This window comes from Ailuropoda melanoleuca, chromosome 13, assembly GCF_002007445.2.
Source record: "Ailuropoda melanoleuca isolate Jingjing chromosome 13, ASM200744v2, whole genome shotgun sequence".
In the NCBI taxonomy this organism is placed as follows: Eukaryota; Metazoa; Chordata; class Mammalia; order Carnivora; family Ursidae; genus Ailuropoda; species Ailuropoda melanoleuca.
This window is the reverse complement of record NC_048230.1, coordinates 39,154,667-39,177,693: the sequence shown is the minus strand read 5'-3', so window position 1 is coordinate 39,177,693 and position 23,027 is coordinate 39,154,667. Positions and strand designations below refer to the sequence as shown.

The 23,027-nt window shown below is 50.4% G+C and overlaps 3 protein-coding genes across 17 annotated transcripts in view; 2 read left to right on the top strand and 1 right to left on the bottom strand.

Moving 5' to 3' along the window:
* The window catches only part of CD300E (CD300e molecule), a 35,641-nt gene extending 26,337 nt beyond the window's left edge, over positions 1-9,304 (top strand). For 5 of the 13 annotated variants that reach the window (XM_034640295.1, XM_034640298.1, XM_034640296.1 and 2 more), the window contains one exon: positions 291-3,880. In XM_034640295.1, the coding sequence (XP_034496186.1) occupies positions 291-474 (184 nt within the window). In that variant the 3' untranslated portion in view covers positions 475-3,880. Of the gene's footprint in view, positions 1-290; positions 3,881-9,167 lie in introns of those variants that run through there. The other 8 variants (XR_004619497.1, XR_004619496.1, XR_004619495.1 and 5 more) reach the window with 8 other exon arrangements.
* The window catches only part of LOC117795464 (CMRF35-like molecule 5), a 24,893-nt gene continuing 6,294 nt past the window's right edge, over positions 4,429-23,027 (bottom strand). Inside the window, exons 1-4 of one of the 3 annotated variants that reach the window (XM_034640305.1) lie at positions 11,041-11,774; positions 9,103-9,432; positions 7,273-7,399; positions 4,429-4,825 (exon numbers count right to left, since the gene is read on the bottom strand). In XM_034640305.1, coding sequence (XP_034496196.1) covers positions 4,723-4,825; positions 7,273-7,399; positions 9,103-9,432; positions 11,041-11,080 — 600 coding nt within the window. In that variant the 5' untranslated portion in view covers positions 11,081-11,774 and the 3' untranslated portion in view covers positions 4,429-4,722. Of the gene's footprint in view, positions 4,826-7,272; positions 7,400-9,102; positions 9,433-9,901; positions 10,034-11,040; positions 11,775-23,027 lie in introns of those variants that run through there. The other 2 variants (XM_034640304.1, XM_034640306.1) reach the window with 2 other exon arrangements.
* LOC105237904 (CMRF35-like molecule 5) lies at positions 16,937-23,027 on the top strand. Its single transcript, XM_034640307.1, has 4 exons — positions 16,937-17,092; positions 20,917-21,249; positions 22,777-22,891; positions 22,928-23,027. The coding sequence occupies exons 1-4, from the start codon at positions 17,053-17,055 to the stop codon at positions 22,989-22,991; spliced, it is 552 nt and encodes a 183-aa protein (XP_034496198.1). The 5' UTR covers positions 16,937-17,052; the 3' UTR covers positions 22,992-23,027.

The following is a 23,027-nucleotide window of genomic DNA, read 5'->3' as shown; positions in this document are numbered from 1 at the left end:
AAGTTGGCTGATAAGGAGAAATGTGAGAGGAAGGGACAGGGTGGAAGCTTTGGAAAGCAGACACTGCCAGGCCCCTCTTCTCTTTGCCCCATCACCTCTCCTTGACCGGATTCCCAGGGGCAGGTCATGATCAAGGCAGAGAGGGGCTGCCCCAGCACATGTCCTTTCCAGGTTTGATCCTGAGTTATGAGGGCTCTAGAATTGGGGTGCAGGGACAGGTTGGGAGAGAAGGGTCCTGGGCATCCCCCTGAGGAGCCAGTGATTTCCTGTCCCTATGTCCACCCCCACAGGTCCTTGCTCAGCAGTGTCCACTTCTTGCTCCTGGTCTTCCTGAAGCTTCCCTTGTTCTTGACATTGGTGGGTGCTGTCCTCTGGGTGAACAGGCCTCTGAGGGGCTCTGGAGGAAGTAAGCCTGATGAGGTTAATCCACAATGTGGTGCACCGTCCCCAGGAATGACCTGTCCAGGAATGTAGCCCTTCACACTGGACAAGAGAGACCTTCGGACTCCAGACACCAGGGCAGGGCGGACAGCAGTGCCTGGCTTCTGGAGGGACCCAGATCTTCTCAGGGGTATTGTTCCCATGTCTCGAGGGAGAATCCTGGGTCTTAGAGGACACTTGCTCTGAGTCCTCAGGTGCAGGAAGGATGAGTGTCCTGGGCTCACATTTGGGGTCCTCCTTTCCCTGCCCCAGATCCCCTAGCTCCTTGCCCTCATGCCTACCTCCCAGGGCAAGAATTCTCTGGAAGTTGCAGGTAAGCCTGGCCCTTTATGTTTCTCCTTGCCACAAAAGCATCTCACTTAAGTGTTCCCCAGGGCATTAACCATCTCCTTCCTACAGCCAGGGAGCTCCCTGAGGACTCGCCCCTCACAGCCTCCATCCTTGGGCTCACAGGGCTTGGACGTCACTTGTGTCCTGAGAGCAGGGAGTGTATGGCCGGACTCAGCGCATCTCTGCCTGGGCCAACCATGACTGAGAAACTTTAGGTTGAAGCTCTGGGGCTGATTGGAGCAGTAGTGGGAAGAGGCAGTAGGTGCCCCTAACATCCCTCCTGGAGTTCCCCAAGCGGGAGGGCCTCCTGTGCACAGAGCTGATGGTTGGTCCAGTTCAGTAGAAGTCTGGCTGAAGCCACATGCCAACACTTGGTGCTTTCCACAGGAAAAGCAGACTCAGCTTTCCAAATACAGGCCACGGGACACAGAGGTGAAGAAATACTTCCCACATGGGGATGGCATGATGCCACAGCCACCATGGGGCACACCAGCCCCGGAAAGGACTCGGTTGGTTTCCAATGCTTGTCCATGGCTCCCTTCCGGAAGTGTGTAGGAAGCACAAGGCAGGGCAGGAGAGGAGCTCATGATGTACTTTATGCCTTCTCAAACTTATTTTGAAGTATTCGTTTCTTTACCTTTCCATATAAATTTTAGAGTCAGCTTGTCTTTATCTACCAAAACAATCCTGCTGGGATCTTGATAGGAATTGTCCTAAACTTACAGATCGGTATTGGGAAAATTGACATCTTTCCTATGTTGATCCTTCCGGTCCGTAAACGTGGTACCTCTCACAATTTATTTAAATATTCCTTGGCTTCGGTCCCCAGACTTTTGTAAAACTTAGTATCTAGGTGGGGCATGTGTTCTGCTAGATTTCTAGCCGGGTGCTTCTTTGTCTTGTCGAGCGGCTGTGACTAGTGACGTGTGCTGTGTGTTTAAATTCAGTTTCTACGTGCTCGTTGCTAGAATAGAAGTAGGACTGTGTGTGTGTCTGTGTGTGTCTGTGTGTTTATGTGTGTATATGTGTTTGTGTGTGTGTATTGATCTTTTATCCTGTGACTTGTTAAACTCATTTTTTAGTTCTAGCAGTTGGTATGATTTTCTACGCAATGATGTCATCTGCACAAAGGGACAATTTTATTTCCTCCTTCTCATCTGTGTGCTTTAATGGTGTTCTGGAAGCCCTGGGGAGCCACTGGAAGGTCTTAAACACCCTGGTGGCCATGCAGGACCTGCTGTTTTCTGGCATTTTTGCATTTAAAAGAGAAACCCGAAGCGAAATTGTTTATATTTACATGTAGGCAACAAACCCCATTTAAAAAATATTGTGACCCAAACAAAATAATATTCCTAAGTTCATGCAATTCATGGACGCAGTCTGTGATCTGTGAGTCAGACAGAGAAATTGCAGAACATCGTCGTGTCTGCCTAGTATTTGCACCTGGGGCCATCTGGTGCCCAGCAGGCTTGGGAACTGACCTTTCAAGGACACAGATGGACTTGCAGGGACATGGTGTGGGCCAGCCCCAGGCTGGCTCTGGGGCAGATCCAAGTCTATTCCTGGGCCTTGTAACTGGGGCCGGGGGCCTCAGCCCTTCCGGGCTCCTCATTCTTTAACGTGATGTGAAGAACACTAGATTAATATTCTTCCATGTGGCAGTTCTAACATGGGACTGCAAATTTCTTGACACTCCTTTTACTCAGAGTTGGGGCTCCGTCCCCACCCTTTGAGTCTGGGTGGGCTGTGGCTGCAGCCAGTAGCCCGGAGCAGAGCTCCCCAAACTTTTTTCCGTAATTATCTTCCTAAGGAGTCTGTTTAGACATTTTCTTTTCCTAGAAGCACACCTACCCCCCCCGTGCTATGAAATCTTAATACCAAGGATATACTGTATATGTCCATGTTTTATTGATCTGTCGATCAATCGACCCATCTACCAATCGATCATCTATGTTTTGTATATGAAAAGAGTAGCATTTTTTCACCCTCCAAGAACCAATGCTCATCCCCTTCGGAAGATCCAGATAGAGCCTGGTGACAGTGACCCTGTGTGACTTCCGAGGCCAGGCTGGGAGGAACCCCGCAGCTCCGTCCTCAGGCTCTAGAAACACTGGCTCTGGGGGTCTCTCACTCAGAACCCAGCGGCCACATGGAGAGGCTACCCGTAGGGTCTCTGGTCAACAGTCAGGACTGAGCTCCGTGTTGGGTCACCTTGGCTCATGTTCCAGACATGTGGGCAAAGAAGCTTCCAGACGACAGCTACACCTGGCCATGTGAGTCACCCCACCACCATTACGTCTTCCAACCGCGGCCCCCGACATGATGGAGCAGAGACAGGCCATCCCCGTGTCAGCCCGTCGGCATTCCTGACCGCGGAATCTGGGACAGGCCACAAGGAACATCTAAGCACGGAACTGGACCGTTGGGCCTCTATCGTTCTAGAGTCAGGCAAGACGGAAAAGAGAAGTGTGCTGCTTCTGCCGTGGGCACGGCGGGCTGTTGGGGGGTTGCTGGCTGCGGCCAAGGGCCCCCTGTGACTCAGCCCTGCGGTGGGCTCAGCGGGCCGAGAGCGCCCACGCGGTAACACGCAGGCTGCTGGGCCTTGAGGTCTCGCCCTTTCCTGAAGCGCGACCCAGAACCGTGTGGGCTGTAGGTGTCAGCATGGGGTGGAGGTGTTCCCCCCCAGGAGCTACCCGCTGAGGCAGAACGCCCCCCACCCCCACACACCGGCTTTGGCGGTGCCCCGACCACATTCAAAGGACAGCTCGAGCCAAAAAGAAACCAGCGCCTTTTCTAAGGCGCTCAGGAGAGGAACAGAGCGCCAGCAAAAGGTGGCTGGTGAATTTGCTTCAGAGAGGAAATGCTCCAGGACACAGAGCAGGTCACACAGGTCTACTCAGTCTCTGAGACATTACAGACGACGACCTCGCTAAAAAGGAGCTCAGAAAAGAGATACAGTTCCCCAAAAATGGTTCAAAAAATATGGAAACAAAAAAGAGCAGAGCCCAGGAAGAATGTAAGTGGAAGAGAAAACAAACAAACAAACCCCAAAGAGCAAAACCTTTACTGAGGAAAAATATGTGTACCTTTAAAAACTAAAAAAGAAAAAGACTTGTGTTATTTTTTGGTGTGTGAGTGGGAGGAAGTTGGACATGAAGGGCCCAGCATTCTGGCTTGCCCTTGCTCTGCTGGGGGTGGGGAGGGTGGGAGGGTTGCCAGGCCAAAGGTTAGGTCAAACCCAGGAGTGGGTGAGGGTGGGTCTGAGCTGGCCGGGGGACAGACAGCATCACAGGCATGAAGGGGACAGATCTGAGCCCCTCATCTGGATGGAGAAGTCCAGACCGTCCCTGGAGCTCTGCACCGGAAGGACCCGGGGGACTAAGGGACAAATGGAGGGACAGATTGGAGCTGTTCGTGTGACCACCGGTGAGTCCCCTGTACTTGGAGGTCACTGATATAGACACAGGGACACGTGGATATTGACATTGTTTCAAAGCCCCTCCCCACCAAACACTCATGACTTACGCGGGGAAAAAGAGTAACTTCAGGCAGTTGCCAGACACACTCTAATTCCAGCGCTGGATTTAGAGTCACTTCTGACCCTCTAGGATGGACGGGTCTTACTCTCACGTATAAAACAATGAAAGAGTGTCCCAGTGAAATCATCTCAAAAGAGCCCAGGAAAGCCATAGATTTAATAGGAAACGTGCAGAGCAAACAGATGGGATGCAGGTCGGGGATGGTCCAACCTTGTCTTCAGTCTTACGTTCAGGCAATTCATCCTCCAGGAGACACGGACACAGCGGCAGCTGAAACACCTGGCCCATCAGGGTCTCCGACCACGTGCAACACTCGGAAGCTTTTTGGTTTAATTCTGGTTCCATAGTTACTGGTAGGTCTGGGATTTTAAAACCCATCCTTGGCCAGAGTCCTGAACGCTGTGATAGTCCGTTATCCTCGGCAGAGCCACTGCAGGGTCACAAGGAAAAGAGGCACCAGGACGATCCACGCAGGAGGCTTCTTGGCTGCTACCGTGGAGGCCAGGGCTCCTGACCTGTGCAGAGCAGAGAAGGAGCCAGGGTTCATTCCTGAGGTCAGGACCAGGGGAGTCCCTACCTAACAGCGACCAGATCTCTCTTGGAGCTGCAACCACTGCCCATTCCCTGCTCAGAGGTCAGAAGGTGCAGGGGTGTTGATAGCATGGGAGCTGGGCTTCTCCTGCTCAGGTGACTCTATCCTCCCCCTGGGTCCCCCTGACTGCAGCTCAGGCACACCACAGTGCACGGCAGGACCCCGAGCAGGGACACCTTCGCAAAGGTCAAGAGCACAAAGTGAAGGCTGCTGGCAGGGCCCTGTGCAGGGAACAGGGTGACAGGACTGAGCTCCCTCTTCAGGGTCAGCCCCAGCCCCTTCCTCCCTGACCTGACTCCTGAGGCCAGAGCTGCAGGAAAGGCAAGGCTTGCTCCCTGCCAGAGAAGCCCCTCTGAGGACACAGCCATGCTGCTCAGGGCTAAACCTTTAGCGGCCTCCCTGCAGCTTAGCCTGGGGTCCAGCCCCTCTGTCTCCTGACTTCATCCTGCTTTTTGGCCGCTCTCCCACAATTCCTCTCCACCTCACCTGCAGGCCAGCCAAGCTCAAGGGTTTGCCTTTGCCTGTCTTTCTCATTCTACTGTGTCCTACCTTGTGTCAGTTCTGCCCACATTTCCATCTCTGATCTGTTATTACCTCTTGGAAGCAGAGGATGATTGNTTTCCCCCCCCCCCCCCCCGTCCACCTGGCTGTGTACCTTCAGGGTTCTCCTGGGAGGGGCTCTCTCAGCTCTGACCCCCACGTGGTAATGAGGTGTACCCTCTCATACACCCTGTATAGGGGACTCGGAGTGTAGATGGATGATGGATCTTGCTCACATGTGTCCCCCTGGTGGTCCTTCACAGTATCCAAATTTCTGGACCCTCATCCTTGACTTCATGCCTTCCTCCACAAGCAAGGCCAGGACTCCTGCAGGTCAGGCTTGCTCTGTGCTTCCTCCTGCCTTGATTATGATGGGTCATGTGGATTTCACAGGTAGTTTTCTGGAGAGAAGGGTCATGTTACTTTGCCCTTCCTCAAAATATCCTTTAAGCCAATGGGCTCATTTCACCAGTTCTACTCCCTGTGGGGCTGCTGCCTGTCTTTCCACCCCACAGGCTTCTTCCCGTGCCCCTTGATCTCCTAAAAATCCTGCATCTTTCACTCCCCATTCACAGGACAACTGGTCCCCAAACAGTCACCAGCAGGACAGATGCTCATTGTTGACCAAGTGCCTTGCCTTATTCAGAAGCATGACTGAAAAAACTGCCTAGCAAGGCCAGGGTTCAAGGAATAGGGTCCTGGAGAAGAGAAAGAAGTAGGACTGGGGTGGAAGGGAGCTGGTGGTGGGTGTTTCTGGGAGGCAGGACACAGGGAGGGAATGTACCTTCACCACGACCTCTAATGGGGTGAAACTCGGGCAGTGTGTTTGCCCTTCGGTGAAAGAGCTAATTGATTGTTGTTTTGGATGCCTCTGGGGGGAGGGGCCTCAGGTTGGTGTCCCAGCATCTCTACCATGTTGGGAACGTGAGGAAGCAGGAATCCCAGCTTCCCACTCCTTGCCCACATTTCCCTAGCACTCAGGGAGGGCAGGGCTGGATCCATGGACCAGGTAATAGCCCATGACCTTCTGTGAGCAGAGTACCCCCGCCCCCAGAGATGTCCTAAGGCCTAGACCTGTGAACGTGTTAGGGGGAGTTCATGATCCAGATGGAGTTAATACTGCCAACCAGCTGACTTTGAGATGGGGGGATTATCCTGGGTTGTCTGGGTGGAACTTACATCATTACCAGTGTGTTTACAAGTGAAAGGACAGGAGAGAACCAGTGTCCCAGTAATGTGGTGTGAGGAGGACTCAGCCACAGCTGTTGGCTGTGAGGATACAAGGGGCCATGAGCCAGGGGGTGCAGGGTTTCTAGAAGCTGGAAAAGGCAAGGAAGGGCTTCTCCCTTACAGCCTCCAGAAGGAACCAGCTCTGTCGGCACCTTGACTTTTGCTCAGGGAGACTCATTTCAGACTTCTGAACTTCCAACCACAAGATCATAAAACTGTGTTGTCTTATGCCACAGTTTGTGGCTGATTCGTTCCAGAGGCCACAGGAAAGTGAATACAGAGCACTTCCCTTCTGGCAAACTTGAGGCTGAAACCACCGACACCTCTTTTGGCTTCTTGTGGGTCAGGAGGCAAGTAAGCAGGAGACCAGAGCCTTCTGTCCTGCAGCCCAGCTGAAGCCCTGTGTTAGGTCCCTCATGGGGAGTGGGGAGCTCTTGAAGTGCTCAGAGGTGTAAAGGAGGGGCCCCAGGGCAGACCTTGCTGATGCTGTCCTGCACAGGAGACCTCAGAGGGGCCACGGGGGGTCCCTGACAGAGTGTCCTGAGGAGAGTGGTCACAGGGCAGTGGCGGGAAAGTCTGCTGGGGTCCAGCTCTGCTCACCTGCCATTGGGGTTGATCAGAGCCACGGGCTGGTTGCTGGTGATGCCCTGGGTAAGTGGAAATGAGGAATCCCAGCTGGCTGGTGTGGGTCTTCCCACAGGCTTGGGAAAATCTGTTGGATCCGGTGCTAAACACACAGAGCAGAGCAGGGCTGTGAGGGTGACGCAGTGGCTCCCCTGGCCTTCTCCACTCCCCGCCCCCAGGCTGAAGAAGCTTCGGTCTCAGCACCGTCGCTCAGGCTCATTGGTCCGCCCTTGCATCTTTCTGGTTTCTCATCCCAAACATGCGGTCACTTCATTTGCAGAGAAACACCAGTTCCCGTCTGGGAGGCACATGGGGAGGGGGCTCGGGAGCAACTATGTTCAGCTCAGTCTCAGTGTCCTGTGTGGCACAGCTGAGCACGTCAGAGCCACGTTCCCACCCCTGGAGCTTTCCATCAGCCAGGCCGGCTCTTCTCTGAGTCTCAGCCTTGCCTGAAGCAGGCTGCGTGCCACCTGCCCTGACGCGCTGTGACTCATGGGCTGCCTGGGCCAGGGTCCCCCGTGTCCTGCAGCCTCCCAGAACCCGCAGCCCCTGCTGTCCCCTCGGTGCCTTCCTGCCTCCCCGGGGCCTTCCTTACTGCACCAGGCCTGCCAGCGAAGCCTTGTCTGGTTGGAGGGTCCACACTCCAGATCTCTGGCCCCCGTTCCTCCTGCACTCTGGCACACATCCACCCACCCTTGTTGTCTTTCTCAGTTGATCTCTGGAACATTCTACACCCGCATACCTGTCCACTGCACACATTCATACAGCGGATTTGCATATGCTAAGTGTGAAGAGCCTTTCTCTGCTTATTTTTTTATTTATTTTTTTAAAAGATTTTATTTATTTATTTGACAATGAGAGAGAGAGAGAGAGAGACAGCCAGGGAGAGAGGGAAGACAAGCAAGGGGAGTGGGAGAGGAAGAAGCAGGCTCCCAGTGGAGGAGCCTGATGCGGGGCTCGTTCCAGGACTCCAGGATCACCCCCTGAGCTGAGGGCAGACGCTTAATGACTGAGCCACACAGGTGCCCCCTTTCCCTGCTTATTAAATGGGCTAATGAATAGTAGAGATATTACTTCCCCAGTGTCTGTGTGTCTGTGTCTCTATGTCTGTATGTTGGAGAGAAGACTGAAGGGTTCAGAGGAAGACTGTGGGGCGGGGGACTACACCTGACTCCCTTTCCAGGCCTGTCTCCAGGGAGGCCCTCGTGCCTCTGGGGCAGCTGAAGTGGAGCCCAGAGTCCACTCCACGGCTCAGAGGCAGCAAGAGAGGGGATCCCTGCACTCTGGTGGAGTCTGCCTTTACTTCTCCCAGAAATGGGTTCAGAGTCCCTCCCCTGCTCCTTTGTGCATTTGTTGCCAGAGGAGGGAGGGGAAGAAGGAGGGGGCAGGGAGAGGGTCTCTTGTCCTGTAGCTGAGACCATCATGGTCTCAGCTTTCTAGCACCTACTTCTCTCCGCACACCTGACAAGCCCACACAGCCTGGGGCTGCACGGGGGTGACGTGACTGGGAAAGGAGGAGCTGCCTTCCCTGGACAAGCTTGTCCTGGTCGAGTCTCTGCCTCTCTGCTCCCCCTGGGGAGAGCTGATGGAGGCATGCAGAGATGTGAGGCTCACTCTTTCTTCCAGTCTTTTGCTAATTCTTGGTGCCCCCCAATCATGTTCACACAAACACACACAAACGCACAAAGTGTAGTGTCAGGCATGTTTGGAGATTCCTCTCCAACCATCAGGGAAGACAGCGGAACAGTCCTGACTCTTCTGCGGGTGGGACCAGGGCCCCCGAGTACAGGAAGGAGTAGTGCCTACCTGGGTCGACAGCCACGTAGAATTTGAACCCAATGTCATTTCCTATTTTCTCTATCCCACACCAGTATGTGTCTGCGTCGTCATACTGGAGACGCTCCAAGGTCATGGTGAACTTGTGTCGGCTGTGATTGTCCTGGATCGACGCTCTGCCCTTCTTCACCAGTTTCTCTGACCCGGTGGTTTTAACAATGATTCTGCAAGAATCCCAGTCATCACCACGGCACCACCACTTCTTGTAGGACTCCCATCCTCGGCCATACCCACAGTTTACCGTCAGGTTGCCCCCCTCTGTGCCTCTCACCGTTCTCTCCTGGCAGATGGAGAAGTGGCCTAGAAGACAGAAACCCAACATTCATCTCGTCCTCCTTGAGCACAGGGCTTTCCGGGCGCTGCTGGGGCGTCAGGTACTGCCCTGAAGACCAGCCAGGAGCCTCTGCCCTCTGTCGAATCGCCACGTCCTGCCTGTCCCTTCATCCCCTGCAGTGTTGCTCTGGCTGTGCCCACTCTTGGATATCCCCCTTGGCGGTCCTAATTCCCCAATACAGGATCCTGTGCTCGCTTGCTCCATACTGACCACTGAACCCTCCTTTGACCTCTGCCAACACCTCTCCCCAGCAGCGCAGAGCCCACACGGCAGCCCCAGGGGTATTTCTGGATCTCAAACCTGGGGAGATGCGGGGGCCGCTCCCCACCCACCCCCTGACACCTAAAATGCCTCGCCATCTGAATCCACACATGGAACTGAACACACACAATCTCACACACACTCACTCATGCAGGTCATGGCTTATTTTGTTACCTACACAACTTGCTCTTCTGTGGTTCCTTATAGTTGCACAGGCTGTTCCCTCTGCCTGGAACATTCTCTCTTCTTTGTCTGAAGGAATCAAACCTTTGTATTCATCCCTCAAGGTTTGGCTCAAACACTGTCTCTTCTATGACATCTCCTGTTTGCAGCCACTCGGTTTCTCCAGGTGACACCAGAGTACTATGTCCCTGATTCCTTTGTTGATTTTATGACATCGGAGGATGGTCTGGTCTTTGGTCACCTGGAGCAGAGATTTCGGCAGCCTGATGTGTGGCCTTGAGCAACTCTTCAGAGAGCCTGTCACACCCTGCTTTTGCTGCCTGTCTTCCTCCCTCTACCCTGAGCTCTTCAGAAGAGAGGATCCCGGCTCTAGCTACACGTCAAGACCAGTTGTGCAGGTTCGTAAATGACCCAGATGCCTGAACCCCCCCCTTGACGGAGTGGGTCTCAGCTGGAGCCTGAGCTTCTGGGCTCCTTCCAAGCTCCTCAGGAATTCGTGCATTTATGTGAATATATGTTTGTGCGTGTATGTGCTTCCCTATCTGTCTATGTATCTAACGCCCATCCATGTATCCATCCACCCATCCATGCATCCGTCTGACGGTTTATCATCCATGCGTTCGTGCAGCCCTGCATGCACACATCCATGCCTCCATTGACCCATCATCTGTCTATCCATCTATCTGCTAGGGTTGACAAACAGTGCTCTAGAAAATGGACACCATTTACATGATTTATTTTTCTTTTCTTTGTCTATCACAAACTTAGTGCCTGTTGGGTAACAAAACTTAAAAAAATTTTTTTTTTAAAAATTTTTTTTAAAGATTTTATTTATTTATTCTACAGAGATAGAGACAGCCAGCGAGAGAAGCAGGGGGAGTGGGAGAGGAAGAAGCAGGCTCACAGCGGAAGAGCCCGATGCGGGGCTCGATCCCATAACACCGGGATCACGCCCTGAGCCGAAGGCAGACGCTTAACCGCTGTGCCACCCAGGCGCCCCTAAAAAATTTTTTTAAATAAGTAAGTGTCTGGGTGAATGAAAGACCCTGCGATTTCCCCTGGGAGAAACCCTGTCTGTGTCCCACTCCAGCCCTGCAGGTGCTCCGTCCTGACGCCCTCGCCCCACTCACCTTGGATGACCAGAAGGAGCAGAACAGGGAGCAGCCACATGTCTCACCTGCCTGGGTTGTCTCCGTGGTGCTCGGCTGGTGTCCGCTGCCCTCCAGGGACTGGAACTGAGCTCAGAGTCAACCTGCCTTCTATTTCTCCAAATTAATCCTTTATAGTTTCTCTCATCTACTTCCCTTAATTTTTTTTCTTCAGTTACTTCCTAATTTCCTTAATTAGGAGAACAGCAGTGCCATCTTTTGGGAGCGTATGGCTGATGTGATGAGGTCTCCCCTCTCCTTGCTCTGGCCCCTCGTCTCAGTATCCCCTGGAGTCTGTCCCTGATGACCTTCTCTCCTGGGAGGGTCCCTGCCCCACTCTCTAGCACCACCTCCAGTCTCTGCACACCTACTTCCTGCCTCTTCCTGCCACCCCCAGCCCTAGCCCAGTTCTAGACTTCTATTGGCTACTGGCGCCTTCGTAGAGCTGTTTGCCATGTTAGCAACTCAGATGTGCTCAAAATGCAATTTCTTGCCATCTTCACGCCTAAAGTCAATCCGCTCCAACACCTGGTCTATGGGCCCAGGGCTCCCCCTCCACCGGCCCCCACTAGACTAGACTTCTTAAAACAAAGCCCATGGGGTCTTCTTCCTGACACCTGCCACCCTCAGAAGGCCTTGCCAAGATGGAGGGAAAGGAGGTGGAGAGGCCAAGGGCTTTGCCAGCAGGAGGAGAAGAAGATGGGCTGGTCCAGCCCCGGGGAGTGAAGGGAGCAAGAGTTCCTGTCCCCTTCAAGTTCCTTCGAGCTGGACTGAGAAGCAAATTGACATGAGACAGATTAACAGGAAAAAATGAAATTTAATAGCATATGCGTAAGGAATGCACATGGACACGGCAGTTGGCATAATGGGGTACAAACATCATCCTGAATGAAGAGAAGGGGGTCGGGGCTTGAAACTTCAAAGTCAGGGAACACAATTCAAGGAAGATGAAAGTGAGCAAATGTTTAGCAGACAAATGTTTGCTCTGCCATGGAGTTGGGTTAGTCAGAGAAAACTTAAACTTAAAGTCCTCTGAAGTTTCTCACAGAAGTTGTGCTGGTAGCATGTTTCTTCCCATTGAACTGGTTTCATCCAATTATTCCTGACAGTAGGTCGGTGTAGGCAACCTCATTTCAGAAGCGGTGATGCGGGTTTATTCACAACATGAGGCTAATGGAATAAGTCATCGGGTATTAAATAAGCGGCATTAATAGGGAATCAAAAGGAAAACAATGGTTAATGACTGGATCAAATGTTAAGCCAGTTCCCGAGTTCTGAGGGCAGCCAGGGGAGCAGACTTCTAGATATCAACCTGAAGCGGCTTCAGGGAGTGGGGGGCAGGTTGTGGCGATGAGACAGAACCTTCGAGTCTCTAGATGAAATGTCTCTGGTGATCTGAGAGGCCACTGAGCAACTGGCACGAAGCTGGTCTGTGTGTGAGCTATTGTGCTGATTTCTCTGAAGTGTACGTCGACTTCAGGAAAAAGGGCAGTTTTCATTCTTAATGATTCCAAGTCAGGAAGGTGGGTGAAAACTCAAAATTTTAGCGTGGAGACTCGTAGCCGGGCGGTGGAAACACTAGAAGGGATCAGGACCTAGTCCCGTTTATAATGATTAGTATTAAAATCTATTATGTACAAAGGTGTGTTATTGAAGCATGCTTTCTCTCTCTATTCACCCTCATTATTGCCAAAGGTAACCACGTTAACACTAATGTGTTTGCAAAATAAGTGGAGTTTCCAAAAAAACATGGCCTGGTGATTTACATAAGAACAGCGAGAAGGGTGGTTGACTCTTTAAACCTTGCTAGGCAGAAGTTTGCATGAGGAATTTCCAGATGAACTTTAACAGCCTCTTGTGGCCAGAAGCCAAGCCAGATACTTGCCATCAGACTTTGCCAGCTGTACCTACAGATTTGGGTGATTTCCTCTCCCCTCTAAGCCCCCCAATATCCTGAGTGTCCTGCACCTGCGAGGATTTGATCTTTATTCACCTGGTAAGACTGCTGGGCGTTCTGTAAGCATGGTAGCCATCCGGTATTTGCAAGGGGCTTTATTGACTCCATAAGGCCAACCTGAGTTCCATATAGCTGTCAGGTCCCTCCTGAGCCCACGCATGTGTCCCCCACATTGGACATTCCAGTCCTAAATCTGGTACCCATAACCAGTGTTTCCAAGAGTGTCCAGGCATAAAGACAACAGATTCTTACCGATGTGAACAAAGAAATACATTGCCATGAAAAAGAAGAACACTCACTGAGTTTCTGAATTCTGGAAGGTTCAAGTAAGGAGCGAAGAGAAATGTTTTCATTTTTTCACAAAGGTGTATTTTATCAGAGTGCTGTAGGTCAGTTAGCTGAAGAGAGAAAGTTTCCTTAAATCTGCAAGAACAAAGCATTCAAAAAAAGTAGCAAAGCTTCAAACAAAAGTCACCAAGAGTATAATTAATGATTCTCACGTTGGTCAGAGTCGCGTTGTCAATTTTGCTCCTGCTTGAATGCAGCCTTGCATTACTTCCAGAAATGTTCAGTTCGTTCAGATTGATGGTCTTAAGGCTATCAGATTCTTGTACGCAGAGTTTTTTTCCCATGAATCTCATGGCAAAGGAAGCACATGTGTACCTTATCGAGGAATCCGTGTACAAGTGTAATCGTCTGTAAATGAGGAAAACTTAGAAATGGCCAAGGTTGGAGGTCTGCTTAGAGTTGCTTCCAGTGCGGCCAACAAGGAAATCTGGTTATTTTTGTGACACACAACATTGTGAGATAATATCACAGCAAGACATCAGATTAGCAGTCTCAGTGAACCCTGGGGTTTCTGCCTCAGACAAAGAATTTATGACGGGGTGGGGGGCAGGATCTCTGGTCTCCCCTCAAGCTTTTCCCTCTCACCCTGTCTTTCTCAAGTTTTACTGAGGTGTAATTTGATAAAATAAACCGCACCCACTTAGATTTCACAGTTTGAAGCGTTTTTCTTCTTGTTTTTAGTACTTCTCAAATTTTACGTGCGGTACAATGTTGTGTTGTGTTCAGTTCTGTGTTCAACGCACACATCGTTTCAGGGAACCACCAGCGCACATACAAAGCAATGCGATCCCCCCGCCCCCCCCCGAATGGTCTTTAGCTATGACTTCCGTTTCTCTAATGGCAGGCAGTCCAGCTGGTGAGGTTAGGACCTCAAATGCTGATGTGGCTTCTGTGGGCTGTGGTTCCCACGTGCGCTGGCTCAGCTTTCTGCAGCCTTCCTTGCAGGGGCTCCTCGGATGTGCCCCACGTGCGCCCTCCAGTGGCCAGTCTGCATCTGGGACGGTCTTCCCCAAGCTCTCAAAGTGGGTGCTCTGTCCAGGGACTGATCAGGTGCGCACAGCAGGGGCGGGATCCTGGGAGGTCTCGGGTCCGTCTCTTCAGGGGCTTCCTCTTCTGCACCCCCCAACACCATTCCCAGCTTTCAGAGCCTCCACCCCCTGCCTTCCTGGTCCTTTGGCCGGGAAGCTTGGCCAGCTGAGACTTTTCTCTCCCCAGTCTGTTGCGTACTTTCTGTGACTGGGTTTACTTCCAGGGCCAAGCAGAGGGAGGACAAAGGGAGAGAAGAGGCAGTGGTAGTTCCCCCCCAGGTTCTGGGACCCTAACTCTTCTGGGCAGCAGGGAAGCTCTTCCTTCTGAGTTCTGGCTTTCGGCCCCCAGCGGCTGCAGGTGGAATTGCAGCTTCTGGCCTGAGGCTGGAAGGGCCCTGTGGGAGGGAAAGAAAACACAAACACCAAAAAAACTCCTGGAATGGGCCCCACCTCAACCCTAGGGTTTCTTTTCTCTGCTCATCCTGAGCTCTTAGGGTCCCCGCTGAGCGTGCACTTTCAGGCTGTGAGCCTCAGGGTTCATGCTCAGGAAGAAATACTGAGAAGGAAACATAAGCAGAAAACGCACAGCTGTATTGTTTCTATGCTTGGTCTGGTTTCCGTCCCCAGTCTCCTGCTAGGGTTCATTTTGCAGAACGCTCGGATAGCTGCTGAAGGAATTCTGTCTGGGTCCTTCCCTGGAGTCAGGGGAGAGATCTGTGGAGCGCGAGGACATCACTCCATCCGATTTGGGAACCCACAGCGTAGGGGTGCAAGAGCAAACACAAGAGCGTCAGCGGCCAACGAAACAGGAATAGTTAATATGCTACAGACACACGAAGGACCCCAATGCAGCTTTTAAAAAAAGATTTAGTTATTTACTTTAAAGAGAGAGAGAGGGAGAGAGAGAGCGAGCTAGGGGAGGGGCAGAGGGAAAGGGAGAGAGAATCCTCAAGGAGACTCTGGACTGAGGTCAGAGCTGGACTCCTGCTTCATCCCAGGATGGTGAGATGATGACATGAGCCTAAATCAAGAGTCGGCTGATTAAGGGACTGGAACACTGAGGGGTCCTGATTAGGAAGCCATTTAAAGGATTAAGGAAACACAGGTGTAATGGTTTGGAGAGATTCACCGTAACATTTAAGACCTTTTTATTGGAGTATCGAATACACCCAGAAAGTGAACACATCAGAAGTGCACAGCTCAATACGTTTGCACAAATAAAACACACCCACGAACCAGCACCTGGATCAAGAAACAAACACTCCCATCCCCCAGGAGGTTTTTAACTTCGTAAAACATTTGGGGGAATCCAAGGCAGCTAGAGAGGATGCTGGAGGCCACCTTCAGGCCTCTTCATTCGGGAATTTAGAAGACCCCTCTGCCCGCTCCTGTGAAAGCATAGCTTGTAGTTCAAGAAGGGACGGAAGCTCAAAGAATCTGGGACACTCTGACACCCCTGTTTCACATGCTTGTTGCCCCCACATACTCAGAGCTCCAATCAGCTATGTTCCGGCTCATTCTCCATTACAGCCCGAGAACCAACAGCGATCAGCGCTTTAGGCACGGGTGGGATATAGAGAAGAAGGACCAAACCAGAGCAGACCAAACCAATACATGACCAGAGAGTGAGGAGAGTTTCAAAAATATCACCATGCAGAGAGCAAAAAGGAGCTTTTGAAATGAAACTGTAATTTCTAAAGTAAACATTTCATCCAAGGTTTGGAAGAGACAGTAAAAACCCAAACCCAAACCAAATCCCCCCGAGAGTTAGAACTATCTCACAAATGTGGAAAATATGCAAGAAAAAGGCACTTAGAAAATTGACTCGGGAGGCTAGAGAAAGGGGCAAGGGGACAGAGGGAGGAGAGGACATGTGAAGGATGGGGGACCCTGCTGGGGAAAACACTTAGGAGGGCGTTAACAGGAGCAGTTTGGGCTGGGAAGAGGCCCTCATCCACGGTCAGGGGAAATGCAATGAGAGGTGGCAGACGAAGTGTCTAGGGCACAATGAAGCTGATGGGAAAAGGCCACTTCTCCGTCCTGAAAATTTCCCCATGGCACCTCTGTCTCTGAGGCACTCAGGAATACAAGGGGAAGTCTAAGAGGGAAGGGCCTGAGGGCCAGGATCAGGGCTGAACCAGGGCCCAGGGCAGGAGGGGCGGTCTGCGATGCACCCAGGTGGGGGGCCCAGAAGGAGACTTAGGATGGGGCTGTGTGCCCAGCAAGGCTGGGTGTGAGCCCTGAGCACTGCATTCTTCCCCACGTGCAAATCCAATGTGTCTCCATCACTTCCTTGGACCCACACGCTGAGGGTCAGGTGTCTGGGCCCTGCTGCACTGTGTGCCCTGGTTTGCTGGCTGCTGGCATCGCAGCTCCTCACATTTCCTGGTAACGTGACACACTAGCCAGTGGGACACTTTGCTTCCTCAAATCATTGAGACAAATCGTGTCAGCCATAGGCTCCCGAAGGATGGTACTGCCTTTCCCCTAATTAAATAAAGTAGGAAGTAACTGAAGAAAAAAATTGGGGAAGTAGATGGGAGAAACTCTGAAAGAACAATTTAGAGAAATAGAAGACACTTTGCCTCTGAGCTCAGTTCCAGTCCCTGGAGGGCAGCGGGCATCAGCCGAGGACCAGGGAGACAACCCAGGCAGCAGGACATGTGGCTGCTCCCGGTTCTGTTCCTTCCCGTTGTCCAAGGTGAGTGGGGCGGGGGCTTCAGGACTGAGCACATGAGGGCTGGTGGGACACACACAGGGTCTGTCCTAGGGGAAACGGCAGGGCCTTTCACTCCTCCAGAACTTTTGACTTTAAAAATTAAAGAAAAATGTTATTTTTTTACCTGACAGGTTCTAGCTTAGGTGTTGGAGAATGAAAAGAAAAATACGGTGGCTATTTTTGGGGCACTATTTGCTGTCCCTGGCAGGTTGATGGATAGACAGATGATGGATGGACGGATTGGTAGATGGATGGATGGATGGACTATGGACGGATGGTAAATGATAGATAGATGCGTACGTGCACAAACACATACACACATAAACACTGATTCCTAAGGGACTTGTAAGCTGCCAGAAGCTCAGGGTCCATCTGAGACCCACTCCGTCAAGGTGGTGTTCAGGCATCTGGATCATTAATAAACCTGCACGACGGGTCTTGATGTGTAGCTAGAGCTGGGATCCTCTCATCTGAAGAGCTCAGAGTAGAGGGAGGAAGACAGGGAGCAAAACCAGGGTGTGACAGGTTGTCTGGAAAGTTGCTGAACCCCACACATCATCCCGCCTGAATCTCTGCTCTGGATGAGCCAAAAACCAGACCATCGTCCTGTTTGGTCAGCCCAACAACCGAGACACAATGAGTGGTGTCATCAGGGAGGGAAGACAGAGCTGAGAAGGTATCTATTTCTGGGTTGGATGTCAAATCCTTGGAGGCAGCTGTTTCTTGAAGCTCACGGAGGACAGGAGCTAGTAAGGTAGGACCATCTGATCCTCCCCGGCTCTGTTCCTTCTCATCCTCTAGAATCATGGGGCTCGAGGCAGGAGGCAGACAGTGTCTCCTCTGAGAAGGAGGTCATCATGGGAAATAAAATGAGCCCATTTACCCATCCATTGACTTCTTCATGATATGTGTAGAAGGAAAACACTCTGATGGGGGGAGATTCGCAAGCACAACACTTATTGGGGAAACTTGCATGTTATTATTTTCTTAACTTGGAAGTTCGTGAAAGAGTTACAAGTGCATGTGAGTCATAAGAGCAAAACACCACAGACTGAGTGGCTTGAACTATAGACATTTCTTTTCTCACAGTCTGAAGGCTGAGGTGTCCAAGCTCAAGGTGCAGGGAGATTCAGTTCGTGATGAAAGTGCTCTTTCTGGTTTTCAGGCAGTCCCCTTCTCACGGTGACCTCCACCTTTTGCATTGGGAACGACAGACAGAGGGAGTGAGGGACAGAAACAGAGATAGAGACAGAGAGAAGGAAAGAGAGAGAAGCTCTTTGGTGTCTTTTCGTATGAGAGCACCGATCCCATCCTGAGCTCTCCATCACGATCTCCTTTAGCCCTAATGCCCACCCAAAGGCCCCATGTTCACATACCGTCCCGTTGGAGCTTAGGACTTCAACGCAGGAGTTGTGGGGAAACACAAACATTCGGTCGTCGCCAATAAAGGGGCAGAATTGATCAAGGGGAGACCAGTGCAGGCTCACCTATTGACACTGACGTCACTACCACCCCTGCTACGTCCTCTTCCGCCCCACCGAGCAAAACCTGGGAATCACCGTTCCTCCAGTCACCGTCCTTCTATGGGCTGGACTTTGTCCATGGAAGCACCTGCCAGAGATTTAGAAGGGGGGAGAGCAGCCTTTCGCTCTGGGGACAGCTGACGTGTGCATGGGAGGACGAGAGAGTCAGGGTGGCTTCCTGCCTCGCTCTTGGGAACCCTTACTCTGCTGGTGGAGGCTGAAGGTAACTGGTGGGAGTTTCTCAGAGAAGTTTCAGAATCACAGCAGCGTCTTATGGGCTCTTGAGAAAGCCCATCCCGGAACTTCTGCTGTGAACACAGTGTCAGCTTCCCTCACCATGAATCAATACAGACACTGGTACATAACTGCTCATAGCAACATTTTCACTGGGCCAAAATGTCGAAACAACCCATAATTCACCAGCTGATGAACGGATGAGCTAAACGTGCCCGTCCCTACCATGGGCTGAAGGGTCCACACATCCCACCTACACACATGAACCTTAACACGTTATTCTAAGTGACTGAAGTCAGACAGAAAGGCTAAGACTGTAGGATTCAGTTTATATGCAGTGTCCAGAATAGAGAAATGTTTGGTCCGAATGTAGATTAGTGGTTGCCAAGGCTTCAGGGGAGAGGGAAGTGGGGGATGACAAGGGGTACAGCATTTCTTTTTTTTTTTTTTTAAGATTTTATTTATTTATGTGACAGAGAGACAGCCAGCGAGAGGGGGAACACCGTAGGGGAGGGGGAGAGGAAGAAGCAGGCTCCCAGCCTAGGAGCCTGATGTGGGACTCGATCCCAGAACGCCAGGATCACGCCCTGAGCCGAAGGCAGACACATAACAACTGCGTTACCCAGGCACCCCGGGGTACAGCATTTCTTTCTGCAGTGACTCAATGCTCAGCTTTGTGAATAGGCCAAAAACCACTGAAGTATACACTTGAAATTCATGATATGTGCATTATATATCTCAGTTTGTAAAGTCAACAAAAGTAAATTCTTTGCCTTTCACATGCTTTAATTCATTTTGAAAAGAAGAAAACTCTCACTGTTAAGTTAAAAACTTAGCCAATTGGAAAAAGAGCACAAGTGGTCATCTGGAGGCCAGAAGAGGAATAAAACTATACATATGAGAAATTAATAACTTAGGAAATAAAAACAGAAACACGTATAAACTAATTTCAAAATGGTTGAATAAGTAAAAAATGTGGATTAGGAGAGTAGAAACAGAAGGACGTCCTGCAGCAGATGTAATCCACGCAAACCACTCAGCGCATGTGGTCAGAACGTGTAATTGAAGCAGATAAGAACGTTTTAATTATAAAGGATACTTTCTAAATGCAGGACTTTATACAAATACACACTCCATGAAATAGGACTTTCTGGGAAGAAGGAAACAAAACAATAGAACAGACTCAAGAACCATCAAAGAGGGGCGCCTGGGTGGCACAGAGATTAAGCGTCTGTCTTCGGCTCAGGGCGTAATCCTGGCGTTATGGGATCGAGCCCCACATCAGGCTCCTCCGCTGGGAGCCTGCTTCTTCCTCTCCCACTCCCCCTGCTTGTGTTCCCTCTCTCGCTGGCTGTCTCTATCTCTGTCGAATAGNAAATTAAAAAAATCTTAAAAAAAAAAAAAAGAAAAAAAGAAACTATTCAGTCTTTAAAAAAAAAAAAGAACCATCAAAGAACTTGAATAATTGATATTCAGGGGAAGTCAATTTCATGTAATGAAGAATTTGTCTCATTAATGAATTTGCTAGTTTTGTAGATAATTCTTAGGATTCTAAAGACACAGAAATTCCTTTGCTCTGTTTATATGCTGGTCACTAGTGTTTTCAAGTTGAGAGGTTCCAAAGAAATCCAGATTCCCGGCTACTCTAGAAAAATGAAAAGATCTGAAACCACAGAGCCCACAGATTGCATGAGGACAATGGGCTGAAGTGGACTGGGGCCATGCCTTCCCTTGGGTCATTTGCTCTCCGGATGACGTTGGCCATGGGGACAGGGAGGGGTGGATTATCAGAAGCTGTCATTGCTCAGTGTAGACGTTTTTGTTTCTGTGAGATGTACAGCTGTGCTCTTCGGTGATTTCTGTGGTGGCTTTGACCCAGTGGAGTTTCGAAGGACAAAGTCTGTCTTGTGCAAGGTGTATTCCTTCTTTGACTGTTCTGTAACTCATCAGGCTCTTGGGTTTATTGGGGCTATTTGTGACGTAGGAGGCTGTGGCTCTGCCCTCGGGGGTGGGGTGGGGTGTGACAGGCACACGGGTTTGTGTTTTCAGGCTCATCTGCTCTCGTAGCAGTGTCCGATGCAGTGAGCGGCCCAGCGCGGGGCTCACTGACCGTGCAGTGTCGCTATGAACCCGGGTGGGAGACCTACAGTAAGTGGTGGTGTCGAGGGGCTGAGTGGAAAGACTGCCATATCCTCGTTCAAACCAATGGATCCGAGCAAGAAGTGAAGAGTGACCGAACGTCCATCCAGGATGATCAGAAATCATTCACGTTCACTGTGACCATGGAGGAGCTCAGGTGGAACGATGCAGACACTTACTGGTGTGGGATTGAGAGAACTGGAGCTGACCTTGGGGTGGAAGTTCAAGTGACCATTGATCCAGGTAAGAGTATGTGTGTGTGGATGTGTCTCTTCAGGACCTGCTCTGTGATGGTCCCTGAGGTTCCTCTCCAATGACTTAAGTGTCACTCAGAGTGAACTGTCACCCAGGGGGGTTGAGTCCTGAGTTCTTCTAGGACCCCAAATGACCCCTTGGATTGGGAGGGGCAGGGCTTCTTTTAGTTGCTCTCATGGCTCCCGGTACCTCCTCCAGGGTAGACCCAGCCTTTCTGGGCACGTGTTTCTCTGCACAGCACAATGCCTGAGTCTATTGTCCATAGAGATCAAGGTGACGGTCCCAGTTTCAGTCTGTGGGCCAAAGGGACCTTCTTCGGTGAAATCCAGAGATCCCAATTCCTGCCACTGCTTTCCTGGTCCTCTGGTGTCCACGTGTCCCTGCATGTTCTGGAGTTTGGAGCTGGGACTTCATAGCGGATATTCCCACCCCCTGTTCCATACCCAGTCCCAGAGGAAAGAGGCCCAGCGCAGTGGGGGTGCTGTGGTTGATTCCTGAGGTCTGAAGAGGCCTCCCCAGTCGAAGGGCTGTTTAAGTCTATCAAAGACTTTTGTCTGCATCTGTGAGATGATCACATGATTTTTCTCCTTGACTCTGTTCATGTGGCATATCATGCTACTGATTTTCTCATGGTCAAACAATTTTGCATTCTTGGGATAAATCCAACTTGGTGATGATGCAGTATCTTGCTTACATCCCTGGATTCAACGTGCTGATTTTTTGTTGCAGACTTTTGCGTTTACATTGAAGAGTGATTTTTTTGCTTATAGCATTCTTTTTTGCAGTGCCCTTGTCAGATTTTGGCATCAAGAGTATGCTAGTCTCATTAAATGGATTTGGGATTGCATCCTCTTTTCCTATGTCCTGGAATTTTTTGTGTAAGAAGACATTATTACTTCCTTAAATATTTAGCGGATATCTCAATTGAAGTTCTATGGACTGGGAAGTTTCTTTTGGAGAGGTTTCATTCATTCATTCATTCATTCATTCATTCATTCACTTATTTATTTTCAGTATGCTCTATACCCAGTGTGGGGCTAGAACTCCCAACCTTGAGATCAAGAGTCACTCGCTCTGCCCACTGAGCCAACCAGGCACCCGTTGGAGAGGTGTCTAATGATGGATTTGATACTTTTAAGTAGTTGTAAGATGGGTCAGGTTTTCTATTTCTTTTTGTGCCTCTTTTGGCATATCACATTATTTTTGCTAGAAATTTGTTTATTCCAGCTAAAGTTTCAAATTTATTGGCATAAACTCGTTTAGATATGCTTATATTATCCTATCCCCTTATTAGCTTTCCCTCTTTTTAATATGCTCAGGATATGGTGTGATGTACCTTTTTCGTCCTGGTATTGATTATGTAGACCTAATGTTTTACCTCAAATATATTGTTAGGATTTTGTTTATATTTAAAGAGCAGCTGGCTTTTTGGTCTTTTCTGTTTTATATTTTCTTTCTAATTCACGAACTTTTTCTTTTCTTCATCATTTCCTTCCTTCTCCTTCCACCCGCAAGTGACCGTGCAGTGTCACTATGGCCCAGGGTGGGAGCCCTACGTGAAGTCGTGGTGTCCGGATGCTGATTTGAATAACTGCGCCATCCTTGTTCTAACCACTGGATCACGGTTGAGGAAGAACAAGCNTCTAACCACTGGATCACGGTTGAGGAAGAACAAGCTGTCCATCAATCAGAAAGAGCACACGTTCTCCATGGCCATTTGGGGCGAGTAAAACAACTTTTGAGAACAATCAGCTGTTGTTTTGATG

Bases quoted from the DNA above. Each gene is read 5' to 3' on its own strand.
- LOC105237904 (XM_034640307.1), top strand. From the start codon at position 17,053: ATGTGGCTGCTCCCGGTTCTGTTCCTTCCCGTTGTCCAAG. The intron at 17,093-20,916 runs GTGAGTGGGGCG...TTGTGTTTTCAG, and splicing joins GTTCCTTCCCGTTGTCCAAG to GCTCATCTGCTCTCGTAGCA. The intron at 21,250-22,776 runs GTAAGAGTATGT...TCCACCCGCAAG, and splicing joins TCAAGTGACCATTGATCCAG to TGACCGTGCAGTGTCACTAT.